This window comes from Dunckerocampus dactyliophorus, chromosome 17 (assembly GCF_027744805.1).
Source record: "Dunckerocampus dactyliophorus isolate RoL2022-P2 chromosome 17, RoL_Ddac_1.1, whole genome shotgun sequence".
Lineage (NCBI taxonomy): Eukaryota > Metazoa > Chordata > Actinopteri > Syngnathiformes > Syngnathidae > Dunckerocampus > Dunckerocampus dactyliophorus.
Window position 1 is genome coordinate 15,790,589 of NC_072835.1, and position 20,016 is coordinate 15,810,604.

Sequence of the window (20,016 nt, forward strand, 5' to 3'; positions counted from 1 at the left end):
GATTGCTTCTTCAATTTTGATGTTGTAATTTCTCTGAGACAGGGTTTCCCAGTCTTTATTTAGATCCAAACGTACTAAAATACACCTGGTGTATTTTTTCCAAGATGCGCTAGCTCATACACCCCGATCTGATGCAATCAAAGTGACTCCTTTCACTCCTTCCACAAAAATAAACACATTCTTTTAGCCATCTGCTCATGATACCAGACGTTTCACGCCTTAAACTTGTTTGTAGCACATGCTCACGAGGGTGTTTTGGTGGAAAAATGAAAGGAAGCTTGAAGATCGGTTCTTACAAGCACAATTCCTGCCCGGGCTCATTTTCCTATTCGCCACTACTAGTACTTTTTCTTGCTAAAAAACATTCAATCTCACGTGCCCCTCCGGCGGGCGAGGAACTGTTTGCTTAATCATACTGAACATCTTGACAAATGAGTTCACTTTTGATTGCGTTTCTGCAGAGTGCCTCCGAGGCAAATAGTTTGTGTTCAGTCAGCGCCGCGTAATTACATGCAAACTTTATTTGGGTGCCCGGTCATTCGGTGTAGGGTTTCAGGAAACATCATCCACTAAAGGACTCACTCGATGATGAACCCTTCCAGAAAGCATCCCAGTCTGTCTTAAATAACATCTATTTCAGATAGCAAACATTTGTGAACGTTTTAGCTTAAAATGAGCGATTCTGAGGAGGAAGAAGCATTATGCTGACAGTCCGCCATGCTTAGTGAAAAAAGATGGCTGCTAACAGACCAACTGTGAACATAATAGGAGGAAACTTACTCTGTATTCATTACAATCTAATTGGGTGTCCTTTAAGCAGGAATTCCAACGTGCATCTGAGATGGATATTAATTAAAATTGTCGAAACAAGGCTGGCTGAAAGACACGTGCTGTCTTTTGTGGTTCCCTGCTGCACACATACACACGCACACACACACGCACACACACAGTCACACACGCGCACTCTGTCCTGCTCATAGATTTTAATTAGACGCGAATGAATTCCATTTGTCTTTACTTCTGCTTGCACAGGTTGTACTCTGCATGCTATATTCGGGGATGCCATCCATTGTTTGCATGTAGATTTTACTAAAGCTGCTGGACATTTTGAATAGAAATTATTTGATGCACATTCAGCATGAGGAAGACAGTTTACTCTCCTTGCACAAGGAACACATATTGTATGGTAATTATGGGCAACCATTAATTTTCTATAACCATTTTATTAAGAAGCATGTTGCACAACGCAGCAGCAATAGTACCAATGTTGTAATAGTACATAGCAAATTATTTCTTTAACTTTAGCGATTTGGAGTGCATGAGAAAGTGGAAAGGAAAACGTAGTTCTTTTGACCACCTCATGTATCTTGCAACAACTCAGCAGCAATAGAACCAATGTTGTAATAGTACATAGCAACTTATTTCTTTAACGATTTGGAGTGCATGAGAAAGTGGAAAGGAAAACGCGGGTCCTTTTGACCACCTAATGGATCTTGCAACAACTCAGCAGCAATAGAACCAATGTTGTAATAGCACATAGCAACTTATTTCTTTAACGTTAATGATTTGGAGTGCATGAGAAAGTGGAAAGGAAAACGTAGTTCCTTTTGACCACCTCATGTATCTTGCAACAACTCAGCAGCAATAGAACCAATGTTGTAATAGCACATAGCAACTTATTTCTTTAACTTTAACGATTTGGAGTGCATGAGAAAGTGTAAATGTGCTACTACAAACTACTGTAAATGTGCTTCTGCAAAGCTTCTAATAACACTGGCAAGAACATCTCAATGGTTGCATAAGCTAGAAGCTCATTTTCTATTCACCAAATTCTCCCTCTCTGTCTCTCCCACTGAGTGTTTTGTCTCTCTTTTGCCTCACATCGCTTGAACCAGATACAGTATCTCCTCAGACATCTTCTCCCTGGTCATTTGGCCCACTTACAATACTCTCTCATCCTGTTTAGCTTTTTCCTAAATGCACACACACACACACACACACACACACACACACACACACAAGCACAGTGCAGCATAGAGATGTTATGTTACTCACTACTGCAGCCTGCAGTGGATTAATTCCCCTGTCCCTCTTTAAACATTAATGACTTCCCTTCTGTGGGCCGGTGTTTGGCTTTATTTTAGCTCAACCTTAACTATTCATAACTGTGTTGTGTAACAGAACGTCGGAGCAGGGCGGGTGCGGACGGGAGTCATGCGGACTCCACCCCGAAGAAGGCAGAACGAGATGTGTTGACTCACAATTTTAATTATGGGCGTTTTGAAAAAAAAAAATGCTATGCTAAGCATGCAGTGGAGCTGGGATCATGAATATGAGTCTGAATATTTTTTGTGTGGGGGGCGTTTGTGAGATGTTTGTTTGTAACCATGAATCAGGAAGTGGAAATTACTGCAACAAAGGGTCTGGCTGGCTGTAAAATATACGCAACACGATTCAGTATCAGTTACATACACACACAAATAGGTTGTACAAGAATGTTAAAAAACACGACTTATTAAGTCACGGCTATTCAATTGCCTCAATAGCAGTGCACTCCTGTCATATAGAGGATCTTTGAGTAGTTTTTTGCGGTAGGTTCTGAAAAACAGAAGAGAACTCATGTCAGGTGGAGGATCTTTGACTAGTGTTTTTGCTGTAGGTCCTTAAAAACAACATAGTGCTCCTGTCATATAGAAGATCTTTGACTAGCATTTTTGCAGTAGGTTCTTAAAAACAGCAGAGTGCTTCCGTCATTTAGAGTAGCTTTCAGTGGCATTTTTGCAATCCGTCCATAAAAACAGCAGAGCGCCTATAGAGGGTCTTTGACTAACTTTTCTCCAGGAGGTCTGCAAAAACAGCAGTGCTTCTGTCATATAGATAATCTTTGACTCACGTTTTTCCGGTAGGTTCATAAAACAGCAGCGTGCTCCTGTCATATAGAGGATCTTTGACTCACGCTTTTGCAGTAGGTCCGTAAAAACAACAGAGCAGTCCTGTCAGATGGAGGATCGTTGACGAGCATCGTTGCAGTATGTCCATAAAAACAGCAGAGAGCTTCTGTCATATAGAGGATCTTTGACCCGCGCTTTTGCAATACGTCCATAAAAACAGCAGAGCGCTCCTGTCTTAAAAACTATTCTTTTGCGTGCCTGCAGTAGGTCCATAAAAAGAGCATAGTGTTTGTCATGTAGAGGATCTTTGACTAGTGTTTTTGCAGTAGGTCCTTACAAATAACAGCGCACTCCTGTCAGATGGAGGATCTTTGACAAACATTATTGCAGTCGGTCAATAAAAACAGCAGTGCTGTCATATAGGGTATCTTCGACTCGCATATTTGCGGTAGGTCCATAAAAACAGCAGAGTGCTTCTGTCATACTGAGGATCGTTGGCTGACATTGTTGCGGTGCGTCCATAAAAAAAAACAGAGCGCTCCTGTCTTAAAGAGGATCTTTGAGTAGCTTTTTCCAGCAGGTCCTTAAAAACAGCAAAGCATTCCTGCTATATGCAGTAGAGGATCTTTGACTCACATTTGTGCAGTATCTCATTAAAAACAGCAGAGCGCTCGTGTCATATAGAGCAGTGGTCCCCAACCTTTTTTGACCCACGGACCGGCTTGTGTTCCCACAACTACTAAGACATGAACAACATCAAATTAAAAGCACAAAATGAATGCAGACCCACCATCCACCAGTTCAAGCCTGGAGGTTTTTTTCCAGAGAGATTATTACATCGCTGTTTGACATGCGTGGTAAAAGGCAGTGTGCTAGCATGAATTAACTTGAGACAAATGTGCACATTAGCACTCAATAAGTCATCAAAACTTACCTTTATGCGTTCCCACATAGTATCAGCATTTGACACCAAATATGAGGTGAAAGAAAAATGGTAAAAATACAGCAGCAGTAGAGAGAAAGTTAGCACACGCACAATGAACACGCGTCAAGTGAGACGGATGTAACAGAGACAATCCGGCCACTTTTCAAAATAAAACACCATGGAAATTATTTTTTCTTTCTGTGCAGCGCGGCACCAAATGACCCACGGCCCGGGGGTTGGGGATCACTGATATCGAGGGTTTTTGACTATAATATTTTTTGCCGTGGGTGCTTAAAACAGCACAGGTCTCCTGTCATACAGTATGGTGGATCAAATGTCAAAAAACAAAAATGAAGCAGCAACATTTTGAGGCCCTCCAACAAATTTTTCCCATGACGGTACAAAAGAAAGAAAGTCTCAGTATTTTTGTATGAAACGGGGGTTATTTTACTTTACTTAGTTTCACACTTGAATGACAGTTAAGAATGTTACAATACTACTGACATAAATCCCTCTGCGTGTAGTTAATAAAGGTTTTATGATGGCCACGGTTTGACTCCGGAGCCGATGATTTATCTGTCCAGTATTTCCTACACGGGGAAAATGCTTCCACTGTCTTTGACAAGAGCAGTGAGACGATTTTGGTCACTCATTAACGGTATGGTGCATAGCTGCAAGTTGATATTCCACCTTTTTTCCCCCCAATCATTACTTGAGATGCCCTCAGTCACAGGGGAGCGTGACAGAGGCATGCGCTGTGTAATTGTCTGTATTTAAAATAGGTCGACATACAGTATATTGAACAAGCACCTGATGCGATTAGATCAGGTCTGATGGAGCTAACCCCTTAGGGTCGGGCGCACATGCAAGAAAGAGAATATACTGTATATCAGTGTGTGTGTGTGTGTGTGTGCATGTGTAACGGCCTGCTCTTCCGTGTGGTTTTGATTCATGGCTTTGATTTGTGACGAGTAACTTCTAAAAATAGCGCGCCGCCGAGAGGGGGGCTGCGAGAGAGAGCGAGAGAAGGGATGAGACGGAGGACACTTGGATGCTGCGCTCACCAGAGTTACTTCCATTTCATCTTTGCATAACCTTCAGTCCCTTTATGTTTACACTAGACTTCACCATTCTCTCCTTATCTCTTCTTCTTCTTTAATTTCCTCCATCCTTCGCTCCCCCATAGTCCCCTTTTGCTTTACCGCACTGTCTTGCTCTCTCACTAGTGCTTGTGCCCGGACTGCTGCGACATCCCAAAAAGACAGAAAAGGGAAGCGCACATCAGAGACTTTGGATTAGCTGCTTTTGTGTGTGTGTGTGTGTGTGTGTGTGCAGGCGTGCTCTTCGGTGTGTGTTTGTGTGTGTGTCCATGTCTGCACGTGTGTCTTCTTTGCACACACGGTCCAGGAAGCTGTGCGTCCAGATGCCTGTGTCAAAGGTAATGTTTTGTCTTATGTATCTGTGTTGGAATTAGGCTGTTGTTATCATGAAAGTGCAGATACATTGGATGATAATGTCTATGCAATGCACCCTTTCTGCTTTTTAGTCCTGTTTGGTGGAGCTTGAGCTTTTTTGGTTTATTGCCCCTTTGTGACTTAAGACAGTGATGTTGTAACTGTTTTTCCCTTGATAAATAGTTGAGAGCAGACAGGGGGGAAAAAAATGACTTGTTATTGGACACCCAGGAAAACCTAGTTTGGTAGGATTTTGTACAAAAAGGCATGTAATAGTACTGACATGTTTTTATGTGTACTTGTAAAATCTTATATCTTTCATAGCTTGGAAAAAATGCAAAAATGCTGTGAAATTATGGAGGAATGTCGCATTTTATGGCAAAATGTCCATTGTTAGCTCAGTGGGAAGGTGTTCTTTGTTGATATAGGCTCTTGGTAGTGTAGTGGTTCACAATGCTGGATTAAAAAATCTATTTGTGAAGTGGTGGGGGGTGAAACAAGGATTAGATTTTGGGGTGGATCCAGGATTTCTTTTTCTGTTTTGTCAGTCCAGGCCGTTGGTATTATAGTGGTTCACTCCACGACCAATGGCCTGGACTAACAAAACGGAAAAAGACTTTAACATTACTTAGAAACTTAAATTAAATTACTTAGAAAAGTACAATGAAATAATATAAAAAATATATGACAATATACTGCAATATGCGAATGTAATTTCTATTATTACACTCTTCTGCACTCTGTGTGTATGCCACTGGCCCCGCCTCCACCCACCAAGCTAAAGAGACTGTATGACAAAAGGGAAAGGAAACCAATGCACAGCGTGAACCCTCTTCTTGCCTGTTCAGAGGTGAGAAAAGAGTAAAACATACACACATGCACATGGCAATATATTGAGACCGGCAAAATTATTTAGGCCTAGTGCCCTTTTTTTTCTCAACGAGTAACCGTGTCACGTTTTAATCTCGTGGGATGTTGTGACACGAGCCCACTTAGCCGCAAATGCATGCAGCAGAGGTGTAGTACGCAAAGGAGCAGAAAGTCCAGCATACCTCCGCAACCCTAGTGAGGATAAGCGGCATAGAAGATGGATGGATGGATGGATGGATGGATGGATGGATGGTCAGAGCATTGTTCCGAGGACATCTTCACAGTGCGCTGTTACTGGATTCTGCTTCTCATCATGGTAGCCAAAGCCGTGCATGGCATACTATGGAAGTGGAAGTCAAGTCATCTTTCTAGCTAGCGTCTTTGGTTTAAATGGGATAAGGGTAGTGTAGTGGTTCACATAGCTGACTTGTAAAAAGCCTTAAAGTGGTGAGGCATGTAAAAGTTACCAAAACTACATTTTGGTATGGATCCATGGTTGCTTTTTCACTTTTAAAGGTAGTGTTTTTGTTTTATTTTTTTGAACTACCTCTGAAGTGGTAGGGCATGAGAAATCTTTTACATTTTGGTGTGGATGCTGGATTTCTTTTCTTTATTTAGTAGTGCAGACCATTGGTAGTGTAGTGGTTGACATCGCTGACTTTCTCACATCCTTTGTGAAGTCGTGGGAAAGATTACATTTGATGTGGATCCAGGATCATTTTAGTTATTATAGGCCAGTGGTAGTATAGTGCTTCACATAGCTGACCTTTAAAATCCTCTATGAAGTGGTGCGGTATGGGTTTTTATGAAGTGATTGTTCACTTTTGTAGATATGGACCCTTTGTAGTGTAGTGGATCACATACATTTTGTAGATTTCCATGAATAACTGCAGATTCGATGTCCTACTTGTCCCGTCAGTGAAGTTGTGTTTACGCTGTACCATAATGGGCCATTCATACCATTCAGGTGATGACTCGGTGCAATTATAGTGTGCAAACATGTCTAAATATAGTCGCACAATACATATCTGCTTTGACCTTGATAACAGCAATAGCAAAGTGCAGGCTGATGGAGAGTGTGGTACGTGATGTGCAGATAACATATTATAGATTGCATTGTCACATGCTATGATGCTACTTTATAGTGATGAACTCATTTGGGATGTGCGAGTATGTTGCAACCAAAACAACAATGGAGGTCTGCCACACGTTTTGGGATTCATTACGCTTCTCCTTCAAGGTGTACAGTTACTACACCACCCAACATATGAGAGTTAGTGCTTACATGCTGTACGTGCAATTTATACACAGAGTGTTCCTTTACGAAGGGACATTGTCGCCTGCTGGCCTGGCAAGCATGTTCCAGTGATTTGTGTCTTTTTTTTTTCCAGGGCTAGCTACACTGTGTGCACAATTATTAGGCAATTTGAATTATTATTAGTCGGCTTATTAGTTTTGTTATTTAACAATAACAGTGCTCTTGGTCAATCCAAAATGTTAAGAAACCTCCAAATCTTGAATATCCTCAAAATATTGAATATATAAGGAAGTGAAAGTGAGATTTTGGCTTTTGTTGAGAATATCTCTGTGTGCACAATTATTAGGCCATTAGTGTGCAGAATTATTAGGCAACTCAAAGAAAAACAAAAACATTCCCCTCGCACTACTTTATTTTCATTTTCTTTTAAGTCAGAATGATAAACAGCACAAACTTTACAAATAATTATTTCTGATATTTCCAAAGATAAATCAGTGATCAATATCGCCACCCTTCTTTTCAATAACACAGAAAAGCCTTCCATCCATGGTGTCTGTCAGTTTCCTGATCATGTGACCATCGACTTTTAGCAACCAAAGCCTCGCAGACACTGTTCAGAGATGTGTACCTTTTTTTCTTCAATGTAAATCTTACGTTTCAGGGCCCACAAGTACTCAATAGGGTTTAAGTCAGGTGAGAAAGGAAGTCACGGCATTTTTTTTAAAGACCTTTACTAGCTAGCCACGCTGTGGAGTACTTGGATGCATGAGATAGAGCGTTGTCCTGCATAAAACTCACGGTCTTCTTGGAAGATGCACACTTTTTCCTTTACCACTGTGTGGAAAAAGTGGCAGTCGGTTTGGGAGTTGAGTTTGACTTCAGCTTCAACCTGAAAAGGACCAACAAGCCCATCTTTTGCTGGCGTCTGAGTTGGAGTGGAGCTCTCTGCCCATTGCCGATGCAGCCACGGGCCCATCCCTCTGGTCCATCAAGAGCCACTCTCATCTCATCAGTCCATAAAACTTTAAAAAATCTGTCTTCAGATGTTTCTTGGCCAAGTCATAGCCGTTCAACTTGTGTGTCTTGTTCAGTGGTGGTCCGGTTTCAGCCTCTCTGACCTTGGCCATGTTTCTGAGCACTGAACATCATGTACCGTACTTCTGGACACTCCAGGTAGATTACAGTTCTGGAATATGACATCACTGGAGGATAATGGGTTCGTGGGAGGTCACGTTTGATTTTTCTGGAATATTTGGCAGTTAATTTGCATGTTTTTCTCTCGGCACGTTTCTTGCGACCCTTTTGTGCACTTGCAGCAAAACATTTAATGGTTCTGTGGTCACGTCCTAATATTGTACCCGATGAAAGATGTGATCTCCACGGCCACACCCTCCCTCAGTGCACACATGCACATCACCTGGTATGCTTAAATACAACAGGCATTCAAATGTATTCAGCTTGGGGTTGGAAAATACGCAGGAAAATGAGAATATGGTCAAAATACTGACTTGCCTAATAATTGTGCACACAGTGTATGTTAAACGTCTAAAAAAAAAACAAAGAAAAATGTTTTTGTTGATAAGGTTCTTCCGATTGACTGGTTTCAACCAATATTCTCTTTTATAACTTATGAATTATACTTTGTTCCATGACTCGCTTTGGGTCCTGGCCCACCAGTTGAGAATCATAAAAAAAAATAAGAAAATAGAGTGCGAATATAGAGGACAAAAATGTGTAATATTACATGAATAAAGTTATATTTTATGACAATGAAGTTGTATATTCTTCTTTGACAAAAGTCATAACTTTACGAGAATAAAATTGGAATTTTAACCAGCGAATTTCTTGTAGAAGTCTGACTTTTTTCCCGAAAAAACAATTTAATAATTTGTTTTCTTGTCAGTGCCACCTCTATATACTCCTTGGTGATGCATCTATGTTTAAAGGAAAACTGCACTATTTTGGGATTTTTGCCCATCATCCACAATCCCTGTGTGAGACAAGAACACACATCTTCCCTTGTTTTGGTTGTTCAAGACCTCGTGCGGGTAGTTTTTCACTAAGAGTAGTTGGGATTCGCCTAAAAACCCTCCAAAAGCTGCTAACAACGCTCCATTTACATACAATGAGCTGCATATTAACCAAGCTGTAGCGACATTGTTTTTGTTTGTTTGTTGTGCTGGCATAGTGATACGACGAGATAGACCGTGTATATAGCTGTGATATCAAGCCTTATGTGCTCCATGTATCAAAATCAATGTAATGGTGACTTACTTGATGGACAGTTGTCTGTCTGGTCAAGCTGGCCTGGGGCATCTTTTCCAGTTGATTTTGCTTAGGTGGAAAAAAGTTTCTACCACTGGAGGTTTTAAGAGTGCTAACAATTATTTGTTGTGATGCAGTCTCTTGGAGCAGTGTCCTTCTTGGCTGATACATGAGGCCTTTCAATTGATGGTAACGCTGCGTGTCAGTCAGTTATACTGTAAGTTACATTTTATCATGAATGTGCCTGTTATTACATGGTTACGGCATTTACAGTATATAGCCCACTGTTTTTTTGGCGGCCTTTTTTTTGCATAATAGGTGAATCCCGAATTACATCCATTCTTAGTGAAAAACTGCCAGCGTAAGGCGGCTATCTGGAATGGACAGTAAAGGGAAAGACGTGTGTTCTTGTCTCACATGGGGATTGTCAATGATCGGCAAAATAAAAAAAAATAAAAACTTGCAGTTTTCCTTTAATGTTTCCTAATAAGAACTTTAAATAAGCTGTGCTGCTTCCTACGTCTTATTGTACGTTGAATTGTGCAGGCGTAAACATGTGATGTTCCTCAATATAACTTATTAAGCATGTCCAATGCAAATGAAACCATAAACTCATAAATTGAGGTTACGATATACGCTTACATATTATGGACCAGTTAGCATAACACACACACACACACTTCTATGCACACACACATGAATGTATACCCTTCTCTGCACGCTGAGCTGTCTTCTCTGGTTATCTTCCCCTGCACTTGGGAGTCCACCTTCTTCTTCTCTCTCTCCCCTATCTCCCTCTGTAATTCCTTCCACCCTCCTCCCTCCTTCCCTTACAACCTCCATCCTCTTTTCTGTTCTCTCTCTGTTGGCCGAGCCCACACTGACACAATCACCGCACGCAGCGACACTCTCACTCACGCCACTTGGACGAAAAAGGAAGTAGGCCACTTTAATGGGGATGTGTTCTGAGGTACCATTTAGCGGACTGTGACTTGGGACCACTTCCTCTTGCCAGGTTGGTGTTTGACTTTAAATGAAGAATGTGTTTATCAGGGGGTGTTTGCTTTTGCTGCTGCGAGGCAGGGAGGGGTTTGGTCATAGAGGGAGATGATGGAGAGATAGGGGGGGGAAAGCAATAAAGCTCTCATTGGGCGTCCTTTAAGAGAAACGAAGAGTTGGTCATGTGTTCTCTCCTCCGGGTGCTTCTTCTTCACTTTTTCTCTTTACTTTACGTCCTAATCTCGCCATCCGTCCTCCTACATACCCCTGTTTTCTTGCCTCCTTTTGGGATAAACAACGATTTGTCCCCCAAGGCTGTTTACATCTCGTTTGGGCTGTTTTATTTCAGCTGCAAGTGACATGGATTAGCCCTCCAAACTGCCAGAGAGGAGGGGATAGCCATTAAAACACTCTAAAGCATGTTAAAGTGATAGAGATACATGAGAGAGCAAACAGAGGGGAAGGAGGACCGGAAGCACACTTGGGTGTAATTGCCTCTCTGGTATCCCCACCAGGGGAATTATGGAGGATTATTCCCTTATTTGAGGAGGGTTAGGGTGTGTTTGTTGTCTGCTGATACACAACTAATGATATGACCACTTTCCACTGTCTTATCTTATCCTCACTCCTCTTTATAATTTTGCTTGTCCTTGATCGATAGTAGACAGTGTCAATTGTCTCACACACACACACGCACACAGCGTGATTTATCAGCTGGTTCTACCTCGCCGTAGCTTGAACAAATGAGCTGTTTGTTATTTGCTCACCTTGGAAAAACAATGCTTCACGCAAACAAAGCCTCTTGTTTGTCTCGCACAGTGCACACCAAAAACACAACAGAAGAAAAGACGCGTCTTCCTTTTTTGACCTATTTTGTCCGACTCTACCCTTTTAGTGCAGATGAGCGCCACCTGCTAGTATGGAGTTACGTCACACTTGTTTGTTATTGGTGGCTCTTAGTTTGTTGCAAATGTTCAAACGACGATCATTGGTTTTGCAGTGTTTTGCAGCGGGAACCAGATCTTGAAAAACAGAGCTGTGCAGAAAAGTCTACCAAAGAGTTCTTCTGACTTAAGGTTAATCGATAATAACAATAATAATAAAGCCTCACTCTAAATCACAGATTTCCATTTCTATTCATTTATGGAAATGTTCGGAGACTTAACATAGGAATTAATGTAAACTGAAGTTTTGTAGTGTCGTCGTTTAAACCTGACTAAACTGTTGTGAAGGGGTGATGACAAATTTAGAATAGCGACGTGTCCATGTGACTGACTTGTCCATATATTGTCAGTTGTATTGACAAAAAACCCATTAAGCAATAATCCAAAAGCAAGAACACGAGACTTTAAAGGCGACTGTACGTTTGACGTCAGTCTGCCAATCTATGCAGTTCACTTCCACTGAAAGCACACACACAGGCAGCTCTTTCTATGAAGGCCTTTTCTGGGCGCGCTCAGTGGTCACATTGTCCTCAGCTGCTTGGCGTCACGCAGAAAAAGCCAAGTTACGTCAATGACATTCTCTCTCTGAACCTTCAGTGATCAGCAATAATGCCTTTGCATCTTTAGACAAGCTCCTCCTCTGAGTTTTTTTTTTTTTTTGAAGGAACTACAAAAATGATGGAATGACACACCACACTTCAGTAACGCGTAACTTTTATGAGCTATTATTCCTCCTGTATAGAACATCTTCAATAATGGTAGCGCCTCCTTCTTTTTATTGATCCATCGACCTGTTCACCACTTGTTCCCTTGCACCCTTTTTCCATTGCGTGTCATATCCTCTCTTCTAAGCACGATCCAAATGGACGGGTCTGATGGATAAAACGATTGTGATTGCCTCATCGCTCTTCCGTGCGTGGAAATCGGACGGCTAAAGAGGCCGGTGCATTGCTGTGCATATAATATATCCATTTGGAGATGGATCTTCTATATAAGGATCATGTATATGGCCCGATGCCATAACAAATTACATACATCCGTTATTTCTGTATGAAAGTGCAGGTTATCCTCTCATACTGAAAAACCTACACCAACACACAAGGTAGTGGTGTTTTATTATCATGGCTTGGTTGAAAAACCTGTACACTGGTATCTCATTCCTTTCAAATGATACTTGTACCTCACCCATCTCTGGAGTCCCCTGTGCAAAAGGTCCTTCTAACCGGGCACACAAAACCTCACATCCCACTTCTCTCACCGGAAGGCAGGTTGGCAAAGTAACACTGTTCTGTACACAATTTTACCAACACTTCTGAAAGCTTGTCCCACGCAGATGCCCCATGCCGATTATTTTAGTACCTCACCCACTTCGACTAGGGGTCTCCTATACCAGAGGTCCTGTGGACGGGGAATGCCAGGGATGGCCTCACAGCTAACCATCCCACTTCTGACACCAGAAGGCAGGTTGTTTGGCAAAGTAACGCTATTCTGTACACAATTTTAACAACAACACTTCTGAAAGCTTGTCACAGGCAGATGCCCTTTACAAATTATCTTCGTACATCACCCACTTCTACCAGGGGTCTCCAATACCAGAGGTCGTGTGGACGGGGCATGCCAGCGATGGCCTCACAGCTAACCATCACACTTATGACACCAATACAATACCAGAAGGGGTAAACCCATTTATGATTCAATCTATACAGTATGTAAGATGCACAGATTGCGCTATTGGAGTTGGAGTCGCATCTAAACATCCTTCCAGCCAATTTAGTGTTGTACAAATCCAGCTGTGAATCGTGGGGTAGGAAGGATGGGAGGGACGCCCAAGAGGAAGTATGTCCTTTTGTTTGACAGTGTACTGTATTTCCAACCGCTTTGCTAATTGACTTGAGTCAGATTTATTGAGAATGGGCGTGGATTTGGTCGGTGGATACATTAAAGCATTAATGTTTCTGTAAGTAAAGTGAAGGGAGGGGAGTCGGCGGCGGTGGTGGTGAGGATGCGGCTTCTCCTGAACGCTGTGCTTTACTTAAAAACAACCACAGGAAATTAAAGGCAGCGCTAGAGGTGCAGTGAAATAAGACAAGCAGGGAAAGTGAGGATGCGAAGAGTTCATAGGTGGAGCTGTAACATTTGGAGTAGAGCGCAGCCGCTCCCCTGGGAGAGGTCTCTTATTGTCATGGTAACTGGGACAGAGGTCACATGATTGTCCCTGGGTGTCTGTCCATGACTGTGTGTGTGTGTGTGTGTGTGTGTGTGTGTGTGTGTGTGTGTGTCCCTACACTTCTATTTTTGCTGCAAGTGTTTGACCTTCAAAAAATGACTGCTTGGATATTGACAATGTACAGTACTGTGCAAAAGTCTTCGGACAGCATCGCTAATGACCATATAATAAAAACATTGGTTATAGTGACTGTATTGAAAATAACATCTTAGTCGGTCGTCACCACACAACACAACACTTTTATTTGCCGCACATACTGTGGTTATACCATTGTACCAAAGAATGCGCATAACAAAGTAGCTGTTATCTACAAAATACACACAATTAAGGCAAAAACCTCAATGGAACCCAAATTAATGTCATTCTTTACTTTATTTCTTCTTAAAATGACTGTTGTGAAGGTCATTAAAACAATGAAGCCAGCGAATAAGACTATTGCACAGAACTATGTAGCCTAATAATTTAGCTGAATATGACAGTATAGGATTCCGTTTTAAGGCATTGAAGTGTGATTAAATGCCACACAGTTGCAAGCATACAACTTAGTCCATTTTAGAAGATGTTCGATGATAGATTAGTGGTAGATATACTGTAAGTACCGGTAATTATGTCCTAGGTCTCTTCACATTTGAATGCACTAGCTAGCTGAACTTCACCTTTAAGAAAAGTGGAAAAAATCTAAAAAAAAAAAAAAAAGAAAACATATTTCAATTTAGTAATATAATTTTTACTGCGTTACACTCATCTGCTCCGTGTGTGTATGCTAGTGGCCCCGCCTCCACCCTCCAAGACAAAGACTGACAAAAGGACTCACTCCGCTCATGCCGTTGTTCTATATAACAAACGCACCAAGGTGCTGAAACCGATGCACAGAGTGAACCCTGGAGACGGGAGATGAGGAAAAAAGACACGTATGCACATGGCAATTTATTGAGGCGTTAAAATTAGCGTTCATTTTTATTCATTGTTTGATTAATTTCTTTATTTCCAGGCCTAGTGCCAGGACTGTTTTTTTTCTGAACGAGAAATCTTTTCACGTTTTAATCTCGCAAGATCTTGTCACACCCCTACTTTATGTACTTCATTATTCCCATTTTTGCAGCAATCTAGGCTGCGTTTGCTACATTTGTTAATCAGTCAAGCCATTCTGTTGGCATGGATCTCTGTGAAAGGAGATGAATGCCATCATTCCCTAATGGACCCATTTTGACCTGAGTTTTCCTTTTCGACAACGTAAGGGTTTTAAGTTCAGTGACCATTAGCGAGGAAGACCATCATCCTCTTTGCCCACTTCCATAATGCCATTGTTAAGAATTCTCCTCATCTGTTGGTTATCCTATCTGTCATCCTCTTTGGCTTTTAGCAGCGCTTTGGATCCCTTTGTCTAATTAGAGGCCATGTTAGGGGTTCATTTGTGTTTAATCACTTGGACAACATGGAGTTGCTCATTAGCATTATCCTTGAGTGCCATGCGAGCTGAAAGCAAAGTGGCATCCTGATGATGAACACACCTCTTAAGTCTTTCCGGATCATCCAGTTAAAGACGTTTCTCCCTATGAAAGAAAAAAAAGACAGTTAAACTGAGACTGTGTGACTGTTATGTGTGTGAGAGCCAGTGTCGGTCATGTGAGGGGGGACAAGTGTATCTGACAGGTGGCTCCATTGTGTCTCCGTCCATAACTTCAACAGTCACAGCTTCCTGTGCAAAGTGAAAGATGAGGGTCAGTTAGGTAAAGATGTAAATATCCCACTGACTCACTGCAGTGTAATTTGTGCACTTATAACAGGTCACGGTTTTATTTACAGTTTGTAACGGTACTTAGGATCTCAACATAGACCAAAAATGGCATCTTTTTGTTAAATTTTGAGGAAGACATAACACCATTGATGGTCTTTGGTTTACGGCGCTCCTATAAATTCATTGAAAACTTCATTTTGGTCCGCAAACACAAGGCTCGCTTGACAGTAATTCAGGATAAAGATGATATTGTAACCTCTACCCGGGCATTGTAAGGATGCCGAGGAGGTGGTCGACAAACCATCTCTTTATTGCAAAAACAAAACAGGCTCCTCTCGACCGCAACCACGGCAAAACAACATCGGCAAACTCGAACCGTTCTCTTTGGACCGCACCCACACACACACAATCGGGACTTAGCCTGTCACATTCACAGACAGTCAGAAATCACAAAACTCTTTCACACTGCTCATAACTGCCAGGTTGCTAGTGTGTCCTTGAGCATGTTCAAGGATCTACTCCTATGAAAGCGTCAGTAATAACTAAGCAGCGTAGTGTTTTTTTTGCTGTTTTACTGATTTTTTGAAGTGCAATTTAGCTTCTCTTTTTTTTTTACAGCGTATGAACATACGTTGTGTTCTGCGTCCATGTGGTGTATTATCTATTGGTGCTCTGTTGTATGTGTCTGTTATTGTATCTACTACTGCTACCAGTAGAGGGTGTTGTATACTCATGTTGAAGATGTGTGCAGCTACATCCTCTTCTCAGTATGTGTTTGTGCTGTATGAGCATATTAGGAAACCACAGTAGACAACAGACAGCTAAATATAGAGCCACAACCGTCCTTATTGCCTAAGGGAGAACCCGCCCATTGTGTTCTGCGTCCTGATTGCCTGTAGACCATTGTCAATCAATCTCCTTGTTACCGTCACTAGCAAACTAGCTAACTGCGTGAGCAGTTTGCTAACCGCCTATAAACAATAGAAGAAGAAGAAGCTTACCAGCTAAATGAATGTTTGGTTCAAGACGACGGCAGGAGCAATATGTTTTAAGAAGGATACAAAAACGCTACAGCCGAATGGCGCCAGGACAGAGTACGGTCAGAGGAGTGAATATGCGTGAGTCACTTAATAATTTATTGTGTCCAAGCTAGTAAATTGATCATTAAAATTCAAACGAAAGTTGAAATTTGAGTGTTTAAAATGTGAGAAAATGTTAATGCCTGTCTGAGAAAAGTGTATAAAGTGTGTATGTGAGGGGTTTCGCAAACTTACAACATACATAATAACTGTAAACAAATAAAGTTGGCTACTTCGCGGATTATTGCGCTGTATTTTGGGAACTATCCCCCGCGATAAGTCGTCTCTTGTTTATCGCGGCTAATTGGTTCCATACTCAACCGCAGTAACTGAATTTCTGTGAAGTAGGATTAATAAACTGAATATTTTCATAGTTAGAGCATAGAAAACCTGTTTATGACTTTTTGAAATACGTTTTTTTACCATTATTAAAGCCATGTAGATATGAAATAATACCCTTACAGTCACCTTTACACTCCTATTATTCTTTGTTTACATCGCACTGCGCAACACTAATGCGCATGCTAGGAGTTCACCTCATGGACATAAGAGACGGCTGCCGCTGATAGCATATAGCAAGCTACCGAGCTCACTAGTTAGCCTCCACTTTGTTTGTTCTAAACTTCAAGTGTTTCAAGCGGAGTGAGGAAGAAGGACAAAGTAAAAAGCCAAAAATGTTCATTCTATCGTGTCGGACAATCCAGGGCTGACTCCGTGCACTGTTAAGGTGATGTAATCTAAGGTAATGTCTCAATGTAACATTACTGAGGCCTAGTGATCACAATAATACATATAACGTGTCTTTCAATGTGTCTTGACTAATAATAGGCCATAGTCAACCACGAAACAACGATCATTCATTCATTAATTCATTTGTGAAAAAAATGGGATGTCGCGAGGGATCACTGTACCCCTTTTTTTTTTTTTTTTTTTTTTGGAGCTGTTATTGAACTCCATGAGTCGAATTGACTTGAAATTTTTCACACAGCTCAATATTCTTTACAAAACGCCCACTGTAACTTCAGGGTTTTTAGTCGAAATTTGGTGCACACCTTTAGGGGACTGACAAGTCTTTCAAATTTAAGCAAGAGTGGTTGAAAAACATGGCTGCCATTAAGCAAATTGTCCTAGCAACTAATTGTCCACAAGTCATTGGCCATTTGTCTACTGATTATAAAACATTGACATTATTTTTATTACACGTCATTCGGCCTTGTGGGATACAATACGTCGCGTTTGTCTACTACCATGCATTTGTGCTGAAATGAATTGCTAAAATATGCTTTGCTTTTAGTGCATAGAAAAAAAATGCATATATAACAGGCTGCTGTGAGCGAAATGGAACGTTGACCTCGCTGGAATTCCCCGGAGGAACCTTTTCAGAGCACATTTCATTGTTAATATACATCTTGATGTACGGCATTATTGTAGAGCATTTAAGTGGGGTCATGGGGGGTATAAGAGGAAGAAGAGAGGTCTGGATTACCTTTAGGCTTATGTGCGTATCCATGAGCATCAAGAACACATTTCAAGTCTACTCTCTGAGGGGAAACGGGAGGTAAGAAAACGCTCTGCTACGTCTCTTGTTTTTAAGAAGGATGTGAGGCAAGCTGGCAACGCACAGAAGCGTTGGCTTTCATCATTGCTTGGTCATCATTTGGCTTTTATTGTTTTAATTCATCACATTACCTCCCAAGCAGAGACAAACTCAGTCATTAGTGGGTTTTTCTTGTCTTTACACAAACCTATGTACTTAGAAACAAAAGGTGCACGTGTTTGCACAATGATTTCACTTGGACGGAGCTCCAGCTGGAGCGCCGAGCATTCTTTTCTACCGACTAAATCACTGCTGTCGCGCAATAAGCGAACATTTTTGGTCATGGATGTGTTATTGGATGTTGTGTTATTTATTCAAACCCCTGGCAGTGCAGTGCAGCGCAGCCTCAAATCAAAGTGATTTATGTCGGCCATTTTAAAACAACCTGAGCTGACCATAGTGCTGTACAAACAGACGGAGAACAGGCTAGAATGTGTCGTAAATAAGATAAAACACGAAAAGGGCAAACCGGGACATAATATAAATAATATACGGTGAAAAAAAAAACACAAAAATGGAGTCAACAGCCAAAGTGTAATAATAGCATTCATACTGACTCATACTACTACTGTATGTAAATATACTGAATAAATCATGTTAAACAGCACTTTGCTGTTGTTAAAACATGGATTTAGGATGCAAAAGTTTCATCATTTTGTACAAAAAAACAGCATAGCCAAGTAGCCCGACTCTAAGACAACCCTGAATATAAGAAAACCTTAATTTTTCAAGACCTGTTTTTGGAAAAAACAGTATCAGTATCAGTGAAATAATGACTGTTTTTTACATAACCGCTGTCACTCTGCACTTGTCCAGTGAAATAGATGCCATATATCACATACAACAACGTAACGTTAAGGAGTCAGGACAGAAGAACACAAATGTTAGCAACACTAGCAAAGCCATGTGAAGTACAGTGCTAACATTGTAACAGCAACGTCATGCTACGTTAGCATATTCACTGAAAAAAGCTGGAAGATCTTCAGGTTTTATTGGAAGGTGAGCAGCAAATCCTGCTTTTTTGCAAAGCGGACCTATGTGAATTGGTGGGGGGGGCTTTTCTAGAAGGCTTGATAGTTATGAGGCAGCTGTAATCGTTGCAATGTAGTATGAACATATTTAAAAACTAACATTATGAGGGTAATGTGTTATTTTCATCAACATACAGCCATGTAGTTTATCCACACATGAGTTTAAGCTCTGCATACAAGTCAAAGGTCAAAAGTTGAGACGCCAGCATGTCCGAGGTGAGACAGTCTTGAGTGAAAACTAATTTGAGCTGCTTTAAAAGCGCCCAGACAGCTCGCCCTTCTTTCCAATTAGAGCGCGGCGTCTTGTGACTGCCGCCCGTCGTCATGGGTCAAGCCAGCTAGCACAATGAGGCCCTTTCACGAGGCTCGCAGCGCAACTCAAAAGAAGACCGAATTGATCTGCCCGCATTCATCTTATTAATTCATAGATCCACTCACGAGTCCAGTAAATAACAAATGTGCCTTTTAATGGACCCTCCTTGAGTCCATGTCTAGTCTTACGTTTTCTTTTACACTCAACTCCAAAGACAACATTCTTATTGTTAAACATTGTTTGCGTACATCTATGAGGTTTTTTTTACATGTAATATTCATATAATTCATTCATATTCATGCTTGATATCATTTATCAAGAATTTCTTTCATCTAATATTTACTTAAAAGTAATAAGTTAGGCTATGTCTTGTGGTTATTTATTATCATACAACATTTCTGTCAGTTTGTATTTATTTATTGATT

At 41.1% G+C, this 20,016-nt stretch overlaps 1 protein-coding gene across 10 annotated transcripts in view; it reads left to right on the plus strand.

Annotated features, from left to right (window-relative positions):
* Nucleotides 1-20,016, plus strand: part of rgs3a (regulator of G protein signaling 3a) — a 136,794-nt gene that overhangs the window by 70,556 nt on the left and 46,222 nt on the right. The window contains exon 1 of one of the 10 annotated variants that reach the window (XM_054757924.1): nt 4,852-5,254. The exons of 8 other annotated variants lie outside the window; for them this stretch is intronic. In XM_054757924.1, coding sequence (XP_054613899.1) covers nt 5,186-5,254 — 69 coding nt within the window. In that variant the 5' untranslated portion in view covers nt 4,852-5,185. Of the gene's footprint in view, nt 1-4,851; nt 5,255-10,409; nt 10,679-20,016 lie in introns of those variants that run through there. One more of the 10 variants, XM_054757925.1, reaches the window with a different exon arrangement.